This window comes from Diaporthe batatas, assembly GCF_019321695.1.
Source record: "Diaporthe batatas strain CRI 302-4 chromosome Unknown Contig00004, whole genome shotgun sequence".
NCBI classification, from domain to species: Eukaryota; Fungi; Ascomycota; class Sordariomycetes; order Diaporthales; family Diaporthaceae; genus Diaporthe; species Diaporthe batatas.
This window is the reverse complement of record NW_025408551.1, coordinates 1411229-1426143: the sequence shown is the minus strand read 5'-3', so window position 1 is coordinate 1426143 and position 14915 is coordinate 1411229. Positions and strand designations below refer to the sequence as shown.

Here is a 14915-nt window from a genome sequence, read left to right as displayed (position 1 = left end):
CCCAAGGGTCTGTTTGGGTCCCAAAGACAACTTGAAGTGGCCACGAGGCACAGCGCCTGAAAGAGCCGGAGGAGAATTGAGCATACTGGGTGAGTTTTGAAAATTCAAAAGGGGCCAAAACTCTTCTTCACAGGCCTGGCGACTCTGACCAAAACTGAAACCCTTCTTGTCACTTTATTTTGGCCCCGTGGTGGACCAAACTAGAGACCGACCTTGTTTGGGACCGGCGGTGGCCATTCTGAGATTGGGGGCTCAGTTGCATTGGCATCGAATCTGTACCGCACTAGCGATCATGTATCTCCTGTAGTCAACTGGTCACACCGGCCCGACTTCTGGGCCTGACATCGTGATTGAGGATGGTTACAGACCCATTTTGGAACCAGGTTTTGATGGGGTTGAAAGCAAAGCATTGACGTAATCAAATGTCAAGCACAACTGCGACTGTCTACAAAGTAAGTACCAGTCTTGAGCGTTAACCATGGTAGGTATGAAGGCACCACATATGTTCATGTGTATGGGGATTAGAAACGAAATCACTACTAAGTACCTCTCTCTCCATTTGTGGTTTCGTTTTTAATCCCCATATATGTAAAATGTACGTGGCGCCTTCATACAGTGGTAAATGCTCAAGACCTAGCGTTTAAAGAAATGCTCTTGAGACTGGCTGACTAGGCTCCTACCTAGGTACCTGACACTGTGGTGCACAGCCTTGGTTGGTTTGGTTATCCGGCACCCGTGTTAATTAGGCAGAAGCAGTTGCAGGAGATTGACGTGGACACCCCTGGGCATATGGACGCACAGACCATCGGTGAGCGCGATCATTTGCTGCTACTTAATTGGACTGCGACTCCTTTCCATGTTGGCTTCATTCAACATCTCTTCAACCCCCACAAATGAAGGATTGCCCCTCAACACTTTCCAGGTGTCGCTGGAGAGGTGCTCATCGCCACATAAAAGCTTCGTCTGCCTTGAATTATTCACGAGCTCTTACCCCCTGCCCACGTGCACGTGGTGCATGTCAGTGCTTGTCTTGTTTCATCAAGGCTATCATGGAGACTCCTCCAGATCATCTCCCCCCAATCCTACGCCTTCCCCCACATATCCGACACCGTATCTATTTGCACACAAATTTAGTCCCAGAGGCACAGTCTATCGATGAGATTGATCACATGCCCCTCCAGCATGATACGCTTCGCTTGTGCTCACGCATCAGTAGCTGGAGCAGACGAAACCAAAACTCAAGCTGTCTCGGCTTCAGTGGACTTCTTTGCTCTTGCCGCGTCATATATAGTGAGGTTTCAACCTTACTGTACTCTTCCAATGACTTCTTCATTCGTTACTGGGACCAGGAATCGCTCCAGCCTCTACGGAATCTAACTCCACATTCGCTTTCAAAGATCAGACGCCTCAAGATCATCCTCAATGAGGCCTCTTGTTCTGTAGGATACGGGGGTGACCGCAACCCATGGACGGCAAGACAAGATCACGAGGCCTGTTGTATAGGTGCAGGATACCAATGCCGAACTCCTTTCAGCCTCAGAACAAGGGATGAGCCCGAACTCGACAGTGACGGGCTCATCAAGGGCCGTGATAAACCCCTCCAAAGCGGACAACCACCAGCCGAGGCGATACTTAGTGAGTGGCATGCGACAATTGGCCATCTGTCATCATGCATCACTCCCAAAACCCTTGAGTTGATGCTTGTCTGCGACGTCGACCCTGAAGATATCGAGTTTGCAAGGCGGGTAGTGGTCCCTCTATCCAGGCTGCCACTGCTCAGCAATTGCCACCTTCGGCTGAGCAGAATCTCAACAAGTAACCTTAATGACTTGGCACGGTCCACAGTCTTACAAGCCCGCGGGATTGCTCAAGCTCATGACTGGACCCTTCCGCAGTCTGGCCAGGACGCTTCAAGTTCATCTAGCTCCGGCTCCGTCTGCGCAGCAGCCTCTAAGTCACGGCTTCTAGCCCTACCACAAGAGCTGCGCTTGCGTATCCTCGAATTCACGGATCTCATCACACCCTGGAAGGAGGTCACATGGAGCAGGCAGGTCCGGGCCTTCGTTGCCAGTCGAATCCACTGCTATCCTCTGCAGGCTATGGGAGAAGCGTGCCCACCTCATGTGCATAATGGATGCCAATTTGACAATTGCTGGGACACGTATCCTTATCCTGCTCTGGGGTGCTTCTGCCGCGTCAAGCACTCGGCCTACTCGTCCGGCTGCAAGTGCTGGGAGCCCCCGCAGAACCTGTTCCTTGTCTGTCGTGTCCTCTACAACGATGCGCAGATCATTTTCTACTCTGGTAACAGGTTCGTCATACATGATATGAATGCACAGCCGGTGTATGAGGTTCCCTCGGACACGACAGTATATCCATTTCCTCGACTGGCGGCAAGTGTTTTTCTCACCGAGATTGTGCCTGAGCACCGTCTCAGAGAGTTACGGTCTATCGAATTCGTCTTCCCGCCGTACCACCACGATTGCTGGCCGCAGAAAGGACAAGCAGCTTATGACGACTGGATCCGCACGATAGAGTGGCTTAGCAAGAGGCTTACTCTGCCGGCTCTTACTATTCGTCTTTGTGCGGCGGATCCATTGGATGGAGCTGAACCTGAAGACCGGCTTTCCACGACAAAAGAGCAGAGTGAGAAGATCCTAGCCGGCTACGCACGCATTATTGCTCCTCTTGCCCAGCTGGGGTCAGACGGCCTGGCCAGGTTCTACGCCCGTTTGACCTGGCCGCGCAAGCACACACAAGATGAGCGTGGTAGCCCCCTGTTTTATGATTGGCGACAATGCGAGGCTGAAGAGAGGCTGGTGAAAGAACGTGCTGAGCGGTTGGTAATGGCCGATCGGTATCATGAGTTGCTTGATGGCGATGGCGAGCCTCCAGACAGCTTGTGGGTGCGCATGTGGATGAGAGATTAATGACGATTGAAGATAGACTTCAAGGAGGGTATTACAGTGTGCTTGTTTGGACAGGTATTCAAAGCCACTTAGCTTTGCAGGGCATACTGTGGACACGGCTACATTTTGGCGGGGAGAGGAGACTGACTGCGTGCTTTCGGGTGGGGGGGGTGTGGGTACAGCCGGAGCGCAGAACGAGCCACCCTGGATTATCATCAGATCGGGGGCGCGAGGTACTCCGTAGAATGTAGTATATCTGAAGATACAGCAGAAGCCCCCGCCCTCCTGTCTCCCGGGACTGATTGCGAGTCGCCCAGATCAGCAGAGCTCAGCTGATCTCTCACGGCTGCATCAGTATGCGAGGGGCATTTGTTTACTTGTACTAAGGCTTACTTTTTGCACGCGACAAGCGGCAAGGGGAGAGGAAGAAGGAAGAGGGGGCGTCGTGCCAAAACAAAGCGGTTCTGGGACACAATTGGACGTCTGTGCTGGGTGGCTTCCTGCAGGGTGACGGCAAGATGACAGATTGGTTGGGACCTTCTTTTCCTTGTTCTTTCTTCTTCTGGTAAATGGAAGGGGCGCTGTATCACTCGGCATCCCGCTTGCCTGCTTGCTTGCTTTATGGTAGCATCGAGGAACCGTAGCCGAGGCGCTGGTGCCGGTGGGTGGTTGGTGGTCGGGGCAACGCAGCCCGCAGTGGTGCGAGAAGACGAGCGGGCAAGCGGGCAAGCAGGCAAGCAGGCAAGCAAGCCTGGCAGGTAGGTTATGGTGCCGCATTGTGAAACGACGGGTTGTTCTGCCGCCCCGGTGGGCTTCGACGCCCCCTCGCGTCGCGATATTTCTTACGTGCATATATGTGCATATATAAAGTGGCTGGTGCCGTCTGTGATTGGGTCGTTGGCGTTCTCTCTCACACGCAGAAGGCCAGGACTTCAGGAAAGCCAAGCTGACACACGGTCCTGGGCGGGCGAGGAAACGTGTGACAGACACGCAGAGCCAGGGCAGAGCCCAGGTGCTGCTAACTATAGCCCGGCTGGCATCCACCGTGCTGCATGTAACATGCACAATGCACGTCAATATGAGGCGCGAGCAGAGAGAGGATCCCGGGGTTGTGGAGCCTCTCGAACCTTGGGGCCTTGGAAGACCAGGCCCATCAGCAGGCAAGCTTGGAACTCCAAGTTGGAAGGTAGCTCCAAAGCCAATTGCGCCTGGAGGCTGGGAGGCTGGGGGTGTGGCGGGGTCAGCCTTCTAGCGCACAGGCATATGCATCCCATCTTATAATCTGGGTGGGGCCGCGGTCGGGGTGGAGCTGTTGGTGCGATGGCCATGGTTCCTCCGAGCTGGAGCTGGGGCCGTTGCCCTGGAAACCATCTTGGCGGTACCTGGCAGCAGCTGGGAGAGGCCGAGCGCCAAAACTCAACAACCGCTCCCGCCTGTAAAACCTGCCTGCACTGCAGGAACTGCCTGCAGAAGCGAGTCCAGAAACTGCGCCGCCTTAATTTCCATCCTCGCTCGCTCACTCACTCACTCACCCACTCGCTCACCCTTACCCACCTCGCTGACTTACTCGACGCAGCTGAGGCAGAGCAGGCTGCTCGATTCAATTCAATTCAGTTCAGTTCAGCCCAGCCCAGCCCAGCCTGACCAGACCAGAGACCAGACAAGGCCAGCCCAGTCGTGTCCTGTCGAGTCCTGCACAAGTCGACCTCTCATTTTCACATTTCCCATCCATTCTCGTGAGATGCATTGCTGCTCCCGTCGCAATCCCAGCCGAGCTGTGAGGGTCCTGAACTTGTATCTGCTGTGATACGCAACACACGCAACACGCACACGCTGCATTGGCCTCGCACAAGCACAGCGCGCGCCTCTCAGCTGTCAGCTGTCAACATTCCATCAGTCTGTGGATTATACCACAGCCCTCCTCACATCTTCTGTCGTAAAACCGTGGCCGCATCCACGGTCGCAACGCAAGTGGCCCAGCTGATCCAACCCACCACAATATCCGCACCGCAGCAGGTCGGGCCAAACACTCGCCTCGATTGAAGCTTGCTGCTTCCACCAGCCGCGCTACAAGGCCATCGGCCCACTCCTGCGCCGTACCTCACCACTCGCTTGTTCCTCTGCTTTCACCTCGGTCTTCTAGTCAGTCGCCGCCCGCCATGGACCCCGGCTACCTTTCCCAGCAGGTCAACACCATTATTGGCCAATTGCACGGCCTGTTTGACGAGATCGGCGTCCCCAGCCATGACCGTGAATCCAGAGAGGCAGAGGTATGTGCTACATCACCACCTGTCCCACTTCCACCGCTGGTCAATGTTCCCAGCTAGCTTGCTTGCTTGGCGACTCTGTGGGCTGACTGGAATACCCACTCGCACAGCTGTTCGCAGCCCTGTCAGAGGCCCTGAACAACCAGGTGCGCCTCGTGACCCAGGAGAAGAAACAGATCATCTCTGAGGCCCAGGACATGATCACAACCATACGCCAGATGGAAGCCTCCATGGAGGATCCTAGGCGTCGCGGCTCCTCCCACAGCCACGATGACGGCTTGGAGATTTCCTACCCCTTGAACAGGTGCCTACAGGCTTTGAAGGACAAACATGCCCAGGTTAGCAGGGCCCATAAGGAACGCTTCGCCCAGGTAAAGAGTATGTGTGCCGCCACCAACCCGACGCTCAGTCCGCCACCTGATACAAGAACTAACATCCCGCAGAGCTGGTGCTGGCACTCGAATCCTACTCGTCACATCTCGAGCCGAGCTTTGTCAAGCTTGCCCTCCCGCCCACCGGGCCAAACCAGTCTATCCCGCCCACTTTCGACCTGTCACCCTCGTATGTCGATAAGCTCGACAACGAGTTCACCAGGGTCTATGAGGAGTACACGAGGCGCATCTCAACCGTCCAGTCCCTGTCAGAGAACATCATCCAGCTGTGGGCAGAGCTTGGCACCCCCCAAGCCCAGACCGACGGCGCCATCGTAAAGTACTACCGCGACGCCCCTGAACAGCTTGGCCTCCACGAGGAGGATATTGCGCGACTTCGTGCCAGGCTGGACAAGCTTGACAGTGAGAAGAAGAACCGCGAGAAGCGCCTGCGCGACCTGAAGGATGCCGTCGAGGCTCTGTGGGAAAAGCTCGGCGTCGACGAGGCGGAGCGCAAGGCCTTCCTGAACGCCAACCGTGGCTGTGGTATCCGGCAGATAAATGAGTTTGACGATGAGCTTGCCCGCCTGAACGAGCTGAAGCGACAGAACCTCCACCTCTTTGTCGAGGATGCGCGCCAAAAGCTCCAGGAGCTCTGGGACGCCCTGTACATGTCCGAGGACGAGATGCTCGAGTTCACCCCAGCCTTCTCTGACGTGTACAGCGATGCGCTTCTTGAGGCCCACGAGAGCGAGATTGCGAGGCTGGACGCCCTGAAGGAACAACGGGCCCCGATGCTGGCTCTTATGGAGAGACACCGCACCCTGGTTGCAGAACGGGATGAGCTAGCCGCCGCAAGCCAGGACGCCTCGCGGCTGATGATGAAGCCACAGAAGGGCGAGAAGCGGGACCCCGGGAAGCTGCTGCGTGAGGAGAAGATGAGAAAGAGGATCGCCAAGGAGCTGCCAAAGGTAACGGCTGACCTGCGAAAGGCTCTGGAGCAATGGGAAGACGAGTGGGGGCGGCCGTTCTACGTCCACGGCGAGCGATACCTGGACACCATCGAAAACGACAGCTCCAACAGGGCAACCCCAGGGCCCCGGTCGAGGACCCCAGCAAACACGTCGATGCCATCGAAATCGAACAGCGTGACCAGGTCGGCGCCGCCTGTCAGCAGATCAAATAGTGCCGTTAGCAACAGCCGCTCGCAGGCACCTAGCCGGGCTGGGGCGAAGACGCCGACGGAAAAGTTCAATTCTCTCCCGACCAAGTGGTCGAAGCCACTGGGCCCTCAGACCACCATCAACACAAAAGGCAGCCCGACACGGATCCCAGCGCGGCCGCCGCTGTCCAACCTGAAGCATGCCAACTACTCCCCCGACAAGTCCAGGCAAGAGACCGAGAAGCCTGACCTCGTGAGGCGCGGGACGGTTCCGGTGATGCGTGCCCCACCACCCAAGATGAGAGATCTCGTTGCTGTGCCAGAGACGGAAACGGAAGCACCTGTCGATTACTACCACTCCTCTTCGGACCGGGGATCGGGTATCATCCGGCACATTGAACCCGAAGACGTGTACGACGATCGGTCAAAGCAGGGCAGCGCAGAGTATGAGCGTCCCATTTCGCACCACGATTTCCGCGACTTCCCAGGCAAGGCCTCGCTCCGCAACCATGATAACGGTCCCCGATATGAGCGATTTGCACAGTCATACTCTCAGGCCCCCGCAATCCGCCAGATCTCGAACCAATCTAGTGACTCGAACGGGACTGTGGTGACGGGGTCTGAGAACTGGGAAACATACGACGATGCCTCGGAGCCAGAAGAGGACATCCCGATTGGACATTATGCAAAGATCCGGTCCGGAAGGACGAACTACAGCATGGAGCCCCCGAGCACGTTCAATGCAAGCCAGGCCAAACGCCCGCGTGGGATCCCTCCAGCGCTGCAACAGCCTCCTCATGTGCTTGTGGACAGCGACGGCAGACGCGTCTATTCTGGGAGCTCTGGCTGGACAGACGAGGATGTTTTCTAGGGGGTCAAGCGTGTTCGTCGTTCGCCGTGATCAAAATACTCACGCGAACCGGTTTTTTTGTTTAACCATTTTCCCTACCCGATCGGTTCTTGACCCCACTTATATGGCTCTTGGGAGAGAGCAGCTCCGCAAGGTTGTTGTACAGCTTGAGAGGATCGTCCGGCCGGCCGTGTCGTTCGCATTTCAGTTCTTTTTGGTCTAAGGACTTTCTATTCTCATTTTTGGCAGAGTGCTTTAGGGGGGAGTGCTTTAACTTGATACCCACCTCGGAGGGATGGGTTCTCGTGGGGCAAGGTAAACGGAAAGGCAGGGTGAGGGTTGGAATGGAAACGGATGGAAGGACTCGTGAAATCACAGGATTTTGGAGTCAGGATAAGGACGGCGTTCAAGGTTTTTGCTCTTCAGTTTCCAGCTCTGTTCATTCTGCAGAGCACCCGAGATGGACGGCACGGTGAGGGAGGGAGAGAGGGGGAGAGTCTGACTTGATGGTAGCTTAGTTGCGTTGCTCTGCCACGATCAATGATGACGACCGACCGACCGACTGATTGAATGTACGCTGTTATGGCTAGCTGTATCAAAATCAACAGGAAGCATTGGTATTCCAGTAAACTAGCAGCAAGGTTTTTGGGGTGCATGCCATGCGAGATTAAGTTGTGAATGTCTGGAGATGAGGTTGCTGGCTTGCAGCCCGCAGGCGTGTTATTAGTGTGAGGCTCCTGTGCTAAAAACGGACGGGCCTGTCTAGGGCTGCCAGTGCATTCCAGAGCTCGGGGGATCGACAAGGGTTGCAGATTGGGCGTAACCTCGGGAGCTTTCAGCACCATTGCAGGTGGGTCAGTGTGGCGTCGGACAGCTCTCAAGGGTTCGCGATTACATCAGATCCCCTATTCCGTGCCCCCCAGCACACCACAACAACCGCACGGCGACACTGGCCGCTGCTGCCGACCTCGTGCTCCACCAACAGCCATCCTGCATAACTCGGCAGCGCTCCCTTCCCCTCGGCCCTTTGCAGCACCGCAGGCTTGACTCGCCAGGCTGAAGCGAAGTCTCGAGTCGACCTTCGAAAGCTCCATCGGCCAGCCGAAATGCGACCTCTTTATCGCGAATGATAGACCACATCGTGCACGTGCTTGAAGCAGCCACAGCCACACATGTCGACGTCTCTTCCTCGTCCCCTCGAGCCAGTCCAAGCCCTGCCCAGTAAAGGCCATGCATGCCTCGAGCACTCCTCAAAGCAGCCGCTCGAACCTCCGCCCCGTCAGCTCCAACGATAATGCCGGCCCGCACCACAAGCTCACGCCCCAGGAGGCAGCCCTGCGCGGCGCCTCCCTTGCCTTCTCCAAGCAGCAGCAGCAGCAGGCTCAAAATGCACGGCGGCAGAGCCTGACGCCCAGCTTCAACAACCAGGCTGCACTGGACGGTGGCGCCCTCGTGGCGGCCACCTCGGCCTCGAGGGCGCGGTCCCCGACTGGCAGCGTCAGCAGTCGGCAGGGCAACCGGTTGAGCAGGCAGGGCACGGGGGCTGGCAATGGGAGGATAAGCAGGCAGACAACCGGGAACAGCAGCGTCGCGTTGGAGGGCGACGTGGGGGGCCAGGCTACCAACACCACCACCACCACCACCACCACCGAGCAGGAGCGGGAACGCCTGGCGCTGTTCCTCGGGTCGCCCGGCTCCGAGCAGTCCAGGACCCCATACCTGCTGCCCCCCGGCGGTCGGGCTGCGGGCGGCGCCGGCACAGACCCCAAGTCCACGAGTTTCATCGCTGCCACGCTTGCGGCGAGCAGGAGCGTTAGTCCTGGTTCCGGGCCGGCCGCGCAGGGCGGGGGCGGTGGTGGTGGTAGTGATGAGAGGGCCGGAATCGCGGGGAGGATGGCACGTCTCGGCGAGCCGGCGACTATACGGAGGAAGCCCAACCCGAGGACGGACAGCCCGGCAGTGAGCACCTCGACCAGTAGCTCGGACGGACTCCCCGATACGGCACATCTAGCGCCTGCCAACTCGCTGATCTCTATGTTCGAGCACAAGGGGGATCAGGACAACAAGTCCAAGGGGTGGCCCCTCCCAGACGTGCAGCTTGATCACGATGATGAAGAGAGGGACTTGCGCGCGGAGAATGTCAAGCCGCGACGGAAGCCCGTGCCAAAGACGAAGCCCAAGCCCCAGCCCAGTCCCAAGCCCAAGCCCAACTTGAAGACGACAGCTGGGGATGAGACCCCGTCTCCGCCAGTGATCAGGAGAGCCAACACGGAGATAGTGTCGCCGAAGCCTAGGAGGCCTGATACCAAGCCGAAGTTGGATTTCGAGCCTCCCGCGCCTTCCGGTGAAGTGAGGGAGAAGTCAAATGTCACGAGTGTGGAAGGGAGAAAAAGTAGACCAGAGCCGCCCAGACCAAGGAAAGCGGAGAAGAGCGAAGCCACAGATCAGCGTACAGCTGCACGTCCAGAGTCAACAGACGCGGCGATACCCGAACCAAGACCTCCCACACTACCAGCTCGGTCTTCCCTTCCAACCATGCCAGCCAAGCCACCAGCGCCGAAGAAGAGGCAGACCCTGCAGAGGCTTGCCCTCGCGCCGAGTGCTGATGGCCAGGACTCATCCACGCCCATCTCACCTCACGACAGGGCGGATGGAAGGCCTCTGACTGGGGATTCCATGTCATCAAATGATACCTTCGTGTCAGCATCCTCGACACCCACTCGCGCAGAATCACCACCTGTATTCGATCCCGCATCTCGGACGCTCACGCCCAGGGCCCTACCGCCACGTGCGGCTTCAGCCCGACCGGTGACCCCCGCTTTCCCAGTCCGCAAGACCATCACCGGCTCGTCCCAGCTTCCCATAGACTCCCTCTCCGACGCCATGATGGCAGGCTCCCTCGCCTCAGCAAGACACACACCCGTGCCCGGGGCAGGAACCCGCACGCCGCCAGCCATACCGCCGTCACGCCGCACAGGAGGCGGGAGGAAGGCAGCCAGCCGCGCCGCGTCCCCGCACCACATGAGGAAGACGCTGCGCGACCAGCGGCCCAAATCAGACGACGAGGAGGCGCGGAGGCCACACCACAAGAAGAAGGGCCTCATCAACAGCAAGAAGCACACGCACCACGAGGGGTCGCGGCGCAGGTGGCGCGAGGAGATCACGGAGCGCGAGAGGAAGCGCTACGAGGCCGTGTGGGCGAGCAACCGCGGGCTGTTCCTCGTCCCGCCGCCCGGGTCCGGGCCCGGACCGTCGTCGGCGCAGGCCCGGGCGTCCACCTCGGACCCGGCACTGGGGGTGCGCGACCGGAGCCACGAGGAGCTCTCGGAGCACGTGGCCAGCGTGGTGGTACGCGACATCTGGTCGCGCAGCAGGCTGCCGGCGCCCGAGCTCGCCGAGGTGTGGGACCTGGTGTACGGGCTCGGCGCCAGCGGCAGCGCCAGCGGCCCGGAGGGCCGGCCCCGCGTGCCGGGCGCGCTGAGCAAGAGCGAGTTTGTCGTCGGCACGTGGCTCATCGACCAGCGCCTCCGGGGCCGCAAGATCCCGCCGCGCGTGAGCGATAGTGTGTGGAGCAGCGCCAAGGGGCTGTGGTCGGCTGCCGGGCGGAACCCTAATCACCACCAGCATAGGAAGAAGGGGAAGGGGAAGTGATTGCGAGACGGGGGAGAGACGACCGCCCCGACAGGCGTTGAAAGGCAGGCAGGAAGGCAGGCGCCTCCTGGTTGGAGCAGCTCTCACACAGATCACACGCGCGCGCGCGCAAACCCGCCTCTCCTGTCGTTGCGCTTTGACATAGATTCGGCATCAATGATACCCCACCGAGCAGTCTTTTCAGATATAGATATAATTGGTCTGGGCCCTTTGAGGCGTGTCAAAGGGAGTTCCACCGGCCTAGCTAGCGATACAAATACCGGGTCGCAACCCTCATTATAATAGAATATGTACAAGCGCACACTGGCCCCACTCGCTGCTCGATCTGGCTGTCTGAGCCTGACCGGTATCATGTTCTGCCAACAGGGAGCACATGCTATCAAGTTGAGGGGCCCAGCCTGGCCAGCAGGTTATCCGACACCACTCCGTCCCGATCAGCCGTCCTGCAGCTAACAATACGGGCGCAAGCAAGGCCTGGGGGTTCAGAACCACATCACCAATGATACTTCGGCGGATAGCCAAGCACCCTGCGGCTCGACTGGGCCGTCGACCTGCGAGTGATGGCGAAGGAGAGGGTCCTGCGGCCCTTGAGCTTGGGCGCCTCTGCCGCTGGTGCTACCAGCGGGTTTGAGATGATATCGCCGTAGCCCTAGGGGGTGCGTTAGTCGGTTGATCTATCATGAAGTACCCAGGCTGGGAGCTGTGGTGAAGAGCTGGCTGAGGAGGCGGAGCGTAAGTCAGACCGCCCAACTTACGAGGTCATGGTAGATGGCCCGTGGCTCTCTGGGGTTGAGCGGTCGGGAGGAGGTATTTCCCATTGTTATCGCGTGTTTGGATTTCCAAATTGGTGCTAACTTTCTATTCCCTCAGAGACGTGGGTATGGGAGAGAAGTGAGAGGTGATTTGTTTGTGTTAGTTTGTTAGTTAGTTTGTTCGAGAGTCGCAAGGAGGACGGGCACAAAATCCTGAGGGATTGGCAGGATTTCTGGGCATCACGGGGTTTTCTTACAATGCATACTCGTAGGAAAGTAAAGCCCGTTGGTTTCCCGGGCCAACACATTCCAACCTAGACACAAGGCCCTTCTTGGTCGAGGGCGGACCGTTCCAAAAGACGGTTGTTTTGTGGGCCTGCAGAGGGCTTGAATCAGCTGTCCACAGCCTCCCGAAACCCAGTCTGTGTCGTATCGCGAGCATCACAGCAGGATTTTGTTTTCGAGGACACGCGGCGCAGTCTACTTGTGTTGGCAGCGGGAGATGGCCGGGGGGTGGCCGGGGACGGTGGCCCGGCCCGGCCGTTTCAATCGCGCGGCAGATGCAGGCAGACAAGTCGGTGCGGCCAACCAACTGCCAGGCTACATATAAGCAGACTGGCGGCCCGGCCAATTATTGGAACATAACGTGCAGTAGCACGTCGCTGCGGCTTTTGTGCGGCCAGAAGATTGTGCAACACACCGTCTTGTCGCTTACTTTGATTCTCTCGCAGCAACTCGAGGGTAGAGAGAAACATACCAAGGGAAAGAAAGCCACCAAAATGCCAATTAATACCAATCCACAAATTTGCTCAAAAAGTCTCAAATTATGGCTGGATACAAGAGTGGCATAATGCCAAACGGCAAGGCTCGAATCGGTTTGCCCTGTATAAATCCCGCTTTGCTGCCCAGCAACATTGAAGCAAGGGATGGAATTGTACTTGAACAACATCACTGTTATTTTGGTTTCTGATGTAGAACACCCGAAGTCTCTTACCTAGGCATCTTGGCATGGCGAGAGCGAACAGACAGCGACACTTTCGACTAGTAACGCACACCTAAGGTATCACAGAAAGGTGTCACACTCCCTGAGCTCCATAAAGCAAATGCCCAAGCTCTTTCCACAAATTTACCAAGTTTAATCATCGAAAGCATTTATTAGCATTTCCCAGCACAAGGGCGCCACTCTAGTTATGGAAGCACAAAGTCATGCAAAGTAAAGATCAGTCACGAGGAAGTATTCTGCGTTTTGACTGGTGTTTGAGAAGGAGCCAATGTATATGCAATTAATAATTATAATCAACGTTCCTGTGCTTGCTATGACGAGACGCTGGGCAATAAATCAATAACCGGGTATCATGGATCTTCTTAGATCGCCTGTATTGCGAAAACCGCTTAGTCGCATAGTGCACCGTACACATCGCTGCAACATCTGTCATGTGCATGTGTGATTGCGAAGTTGTCGTGACTGCCATAATAAATAGAGCCGCCTGCATCGGGCTCCCATCCCCGCCCGCTAAAGCATCCAATTTCCGCTAGTGGTTCTTCCTGGAGACCATGCCATCCCGTCTGATTATGGGTGTTATTATTAGATTTTTGAGAAGGCTTGCGACGGCATAAATGGCTGATTCCACATCACTTCGGAACCCCCAATGACTGTGCTTCTGGACTCGGAAGACGAGGAGGAGGATGTGGAATGAGAGGTGCTGGATTTGGACGATGTGGAATGATGGGACTGTCGCTTTGACTGAAACAAGGAAGACGTCCGCTCCTTCCAGGTAGAAGACCGCCGCTTCTCGTGCGACTGTGTGGTCGGCGACGCACAAATCCCACCGGAGGGGTCAAGGCTCTGCCGCCTCGCAGAATCCCAGCGCTGCAGCAGGGACGGGTTGGTCGGCGACGTGGGAGATCGTAGCTGGTCAATCGAAAGGGTCCGCTTCTTTTCCAGCGACTGGGTCGCCAGCTTGAGCTGCTTGATCGGGCTGAATAGTCTGTTGGCGGGCTTTGGTGGCTGCGCAAACGGCGGCGAGTCGCCCTTCAGGTCCGGTCCCGGCCCATCCTCCGCCAGCGTCCCTCGTAGTAGCCACCTGAAGTCGACGTGGCCCGTCGGCCAGCACTTTGAGGTTGATGACACCTTTCGGACGAATGCGTCGCCGTTTGCATGCTCGAGGCACGACAACAGGATGACTGCGAGGTCCAAATTCCCAAGTCTGCGAAAGCCGGTTGTCAGCACCGTTCGGGCCTAGCGAAGATGAAATGATTAGGAATATAAAGGAAACAAGGACGAACGTGATGCGCTTTCCTGGTGGGCATTGCACCACGACCTCAAACGTATCGCAGCAGACGATGGTGGCCCAAGTAGGCTCCTCGAACAACTGCCCGTTGACCTCCCAGTACCCGTAAATGCTGTCTGTCGAGGAAAGTGTCTCCAACAAATCAGAGACGTCTGTGGATTCGATTTTCCGCTCCCTGGGGTTGCACGCGACGGCCTGGAGCTTTTCAAGGTGGTCGCAATGTCGCTGTGTGCCCTTTCGTGGAACAAAGGGGCGGATAAAGTTTCCAGAGTCTGGTCGAGTACTCTGGGGACTCGCACCCTCCGTGCTGTCCGAAGACTGAACCATTGTCCCTGGGTGGACTGGACTGCTGGGATGGGATCTTTTGAGTTGAGAGTCGTGGGAAGATAGAAGTGAGAATTGGATTCGGCTGGGTCGGCAGACCGAGTAGGCAGCGCCTGGAATTGTGAAGGATTGGACTCAGCAGGTTCGAGGCTGGTACTGGAGGAATAAGCATGTTTATGAGATGAATTGAAAATTGTTGGTTTGCTGTTTGAATTGGTGTCAGTGACAGGTAAAGAGTGAGTTTGACCAAGACTGACCTGGTGGCGGTGAACTGTTGACAACACTCAGTCAGCCGCGTGCACTGGCCCGTCGTCCACTAGGAAGGCACTGATCGCCTT

The 14915-nt window shown here is 57.2% G+C and overlaps 4 protein-coding genes across 4 annotated transcripts; 2 read left to right on the top strand and 2 right to left on the bottom strand.

Annotated features, from left to right (window-relative positions):
* The first annotated feature begins 4319 nt into the window (after positions 1 to 4319).
* Positions 4320 to 8189, top strand: KVR01_004570 (uncharacterized protein). The gene is made up of 3 exons (XM_044783325.1): positions 4320 to 5179; positions 5287 to 5554; positions 5620 to 8189. The coding sequence occupies exons 1-3, from the start codon at positions 5069 to 5071 to the stop codon at positions 7578 to 7580; spliced, it is 2340 nt and encodes a 779-aa protein (XP_044646734.1). The 5' UTR covers positions 4320 to 5068; the 3' UTR covers positions 7581 to 8189.
* A 313-nt stretch (positions 8190 to 8502) lies between these two features.
* On the top strand, positions 8503 to 11495 carry KVR01_004196 (uncharacterized protein). Its single transcript, XM_044785518.1, has one exon. It carries the CDS (start codon positions 8790 to 8792, stop codon positions 11208 to 11210), a length of 2421 nt encoding a protein of 806 aa, XP_044646360.1. The 5' UTR covers positions 8503 to 8789; the 3' UTR covers positions 11211 to 11495.
* Positions 11496 to 11639: 144 nt separating this feature from the next.
* On the bottom strand, positions 11640 to 12156 carry KVR01_004381 (uncharacterized protein). Its single transcript, XM_044789784.1, has 2 exons — positions 11966 to 12156; positions 11640 to 11859 (listed from the first exon to the last, which is right to left on the bottom strand). The coding sequence occupies exons 1-2, from the start codon at positions 12026 to 12028 to the stop codon at positions 11704 to 11706; spliced, it is 219 nt and encodes a 72-aa protein (XP_044646545.1). The 5' UTR covers positions 12029 to 12156; the 3' UTR covers positions 11640 to 11703.
* A 1391-nt stretch (positions 12157 to 13547) lies between these two features.
* Positions 13548 to 14580, bottom strand: KVR01_004325 (uncharacterized protein; the record flags this gene model as incomplete). Its single annotated transcript, XM_044782149.1, has 2 exons — positions 13548 to 14169; positions 14249 to 14580. 2 exons carry the CDS (start codon positions 14578 to 14580, stop codon positions 13548 to 13550), a joined length of 954 nt encoding a protein of 317 aa, XP_044646489.1.
* Between the last annotated feature and the right edge of the window lie 335 nt (positions 14581 to 14915).

Coding starts and splice junctions, on each gene's coding strand:
- KVR01_004570 (XM_044783325.1), top strand. CDS start 5,069: ATGGACCCCGGCTACCTTTCCCAGCAGGTCAACACCATTATTGGCCAA. Junction 5,180..5,286: donor GTGAATCCAGAGAGGCAGAG/GTATGTGCTACA, acceptor CCACTCGCACAG/CTGTTCGCAGCCCTGTCAGA. Junction 5,555..5,619: donor ACGCTTCGCCCAGGTAAAGA/GTATGTGTGCCG, acceptor AACATCCCGCAG/AGCTGGTGCTGGCACTCGAA.
- KVR01_004196 (XM_044785518.1), top strand. CDS start 8,790: ATGCATGCCTCGAGCACTCCTCAAAGCAGCCGCTCGAACCTCCGCCCC.
- KVR01_004381 (XM_044789784.1), bottom strand. CDS start 12,028: ATGGGAAATACCTCCTCCCGACCGCTCAACCCCAGAGAGCCACGGGCC. Junction 11,860..11,965: donor GGGCCATCTACCATGACCTC/GTAAGTTGGGCG, acceptor CGCACCCCCTAG/GGCTACGGCGATATCATCTC.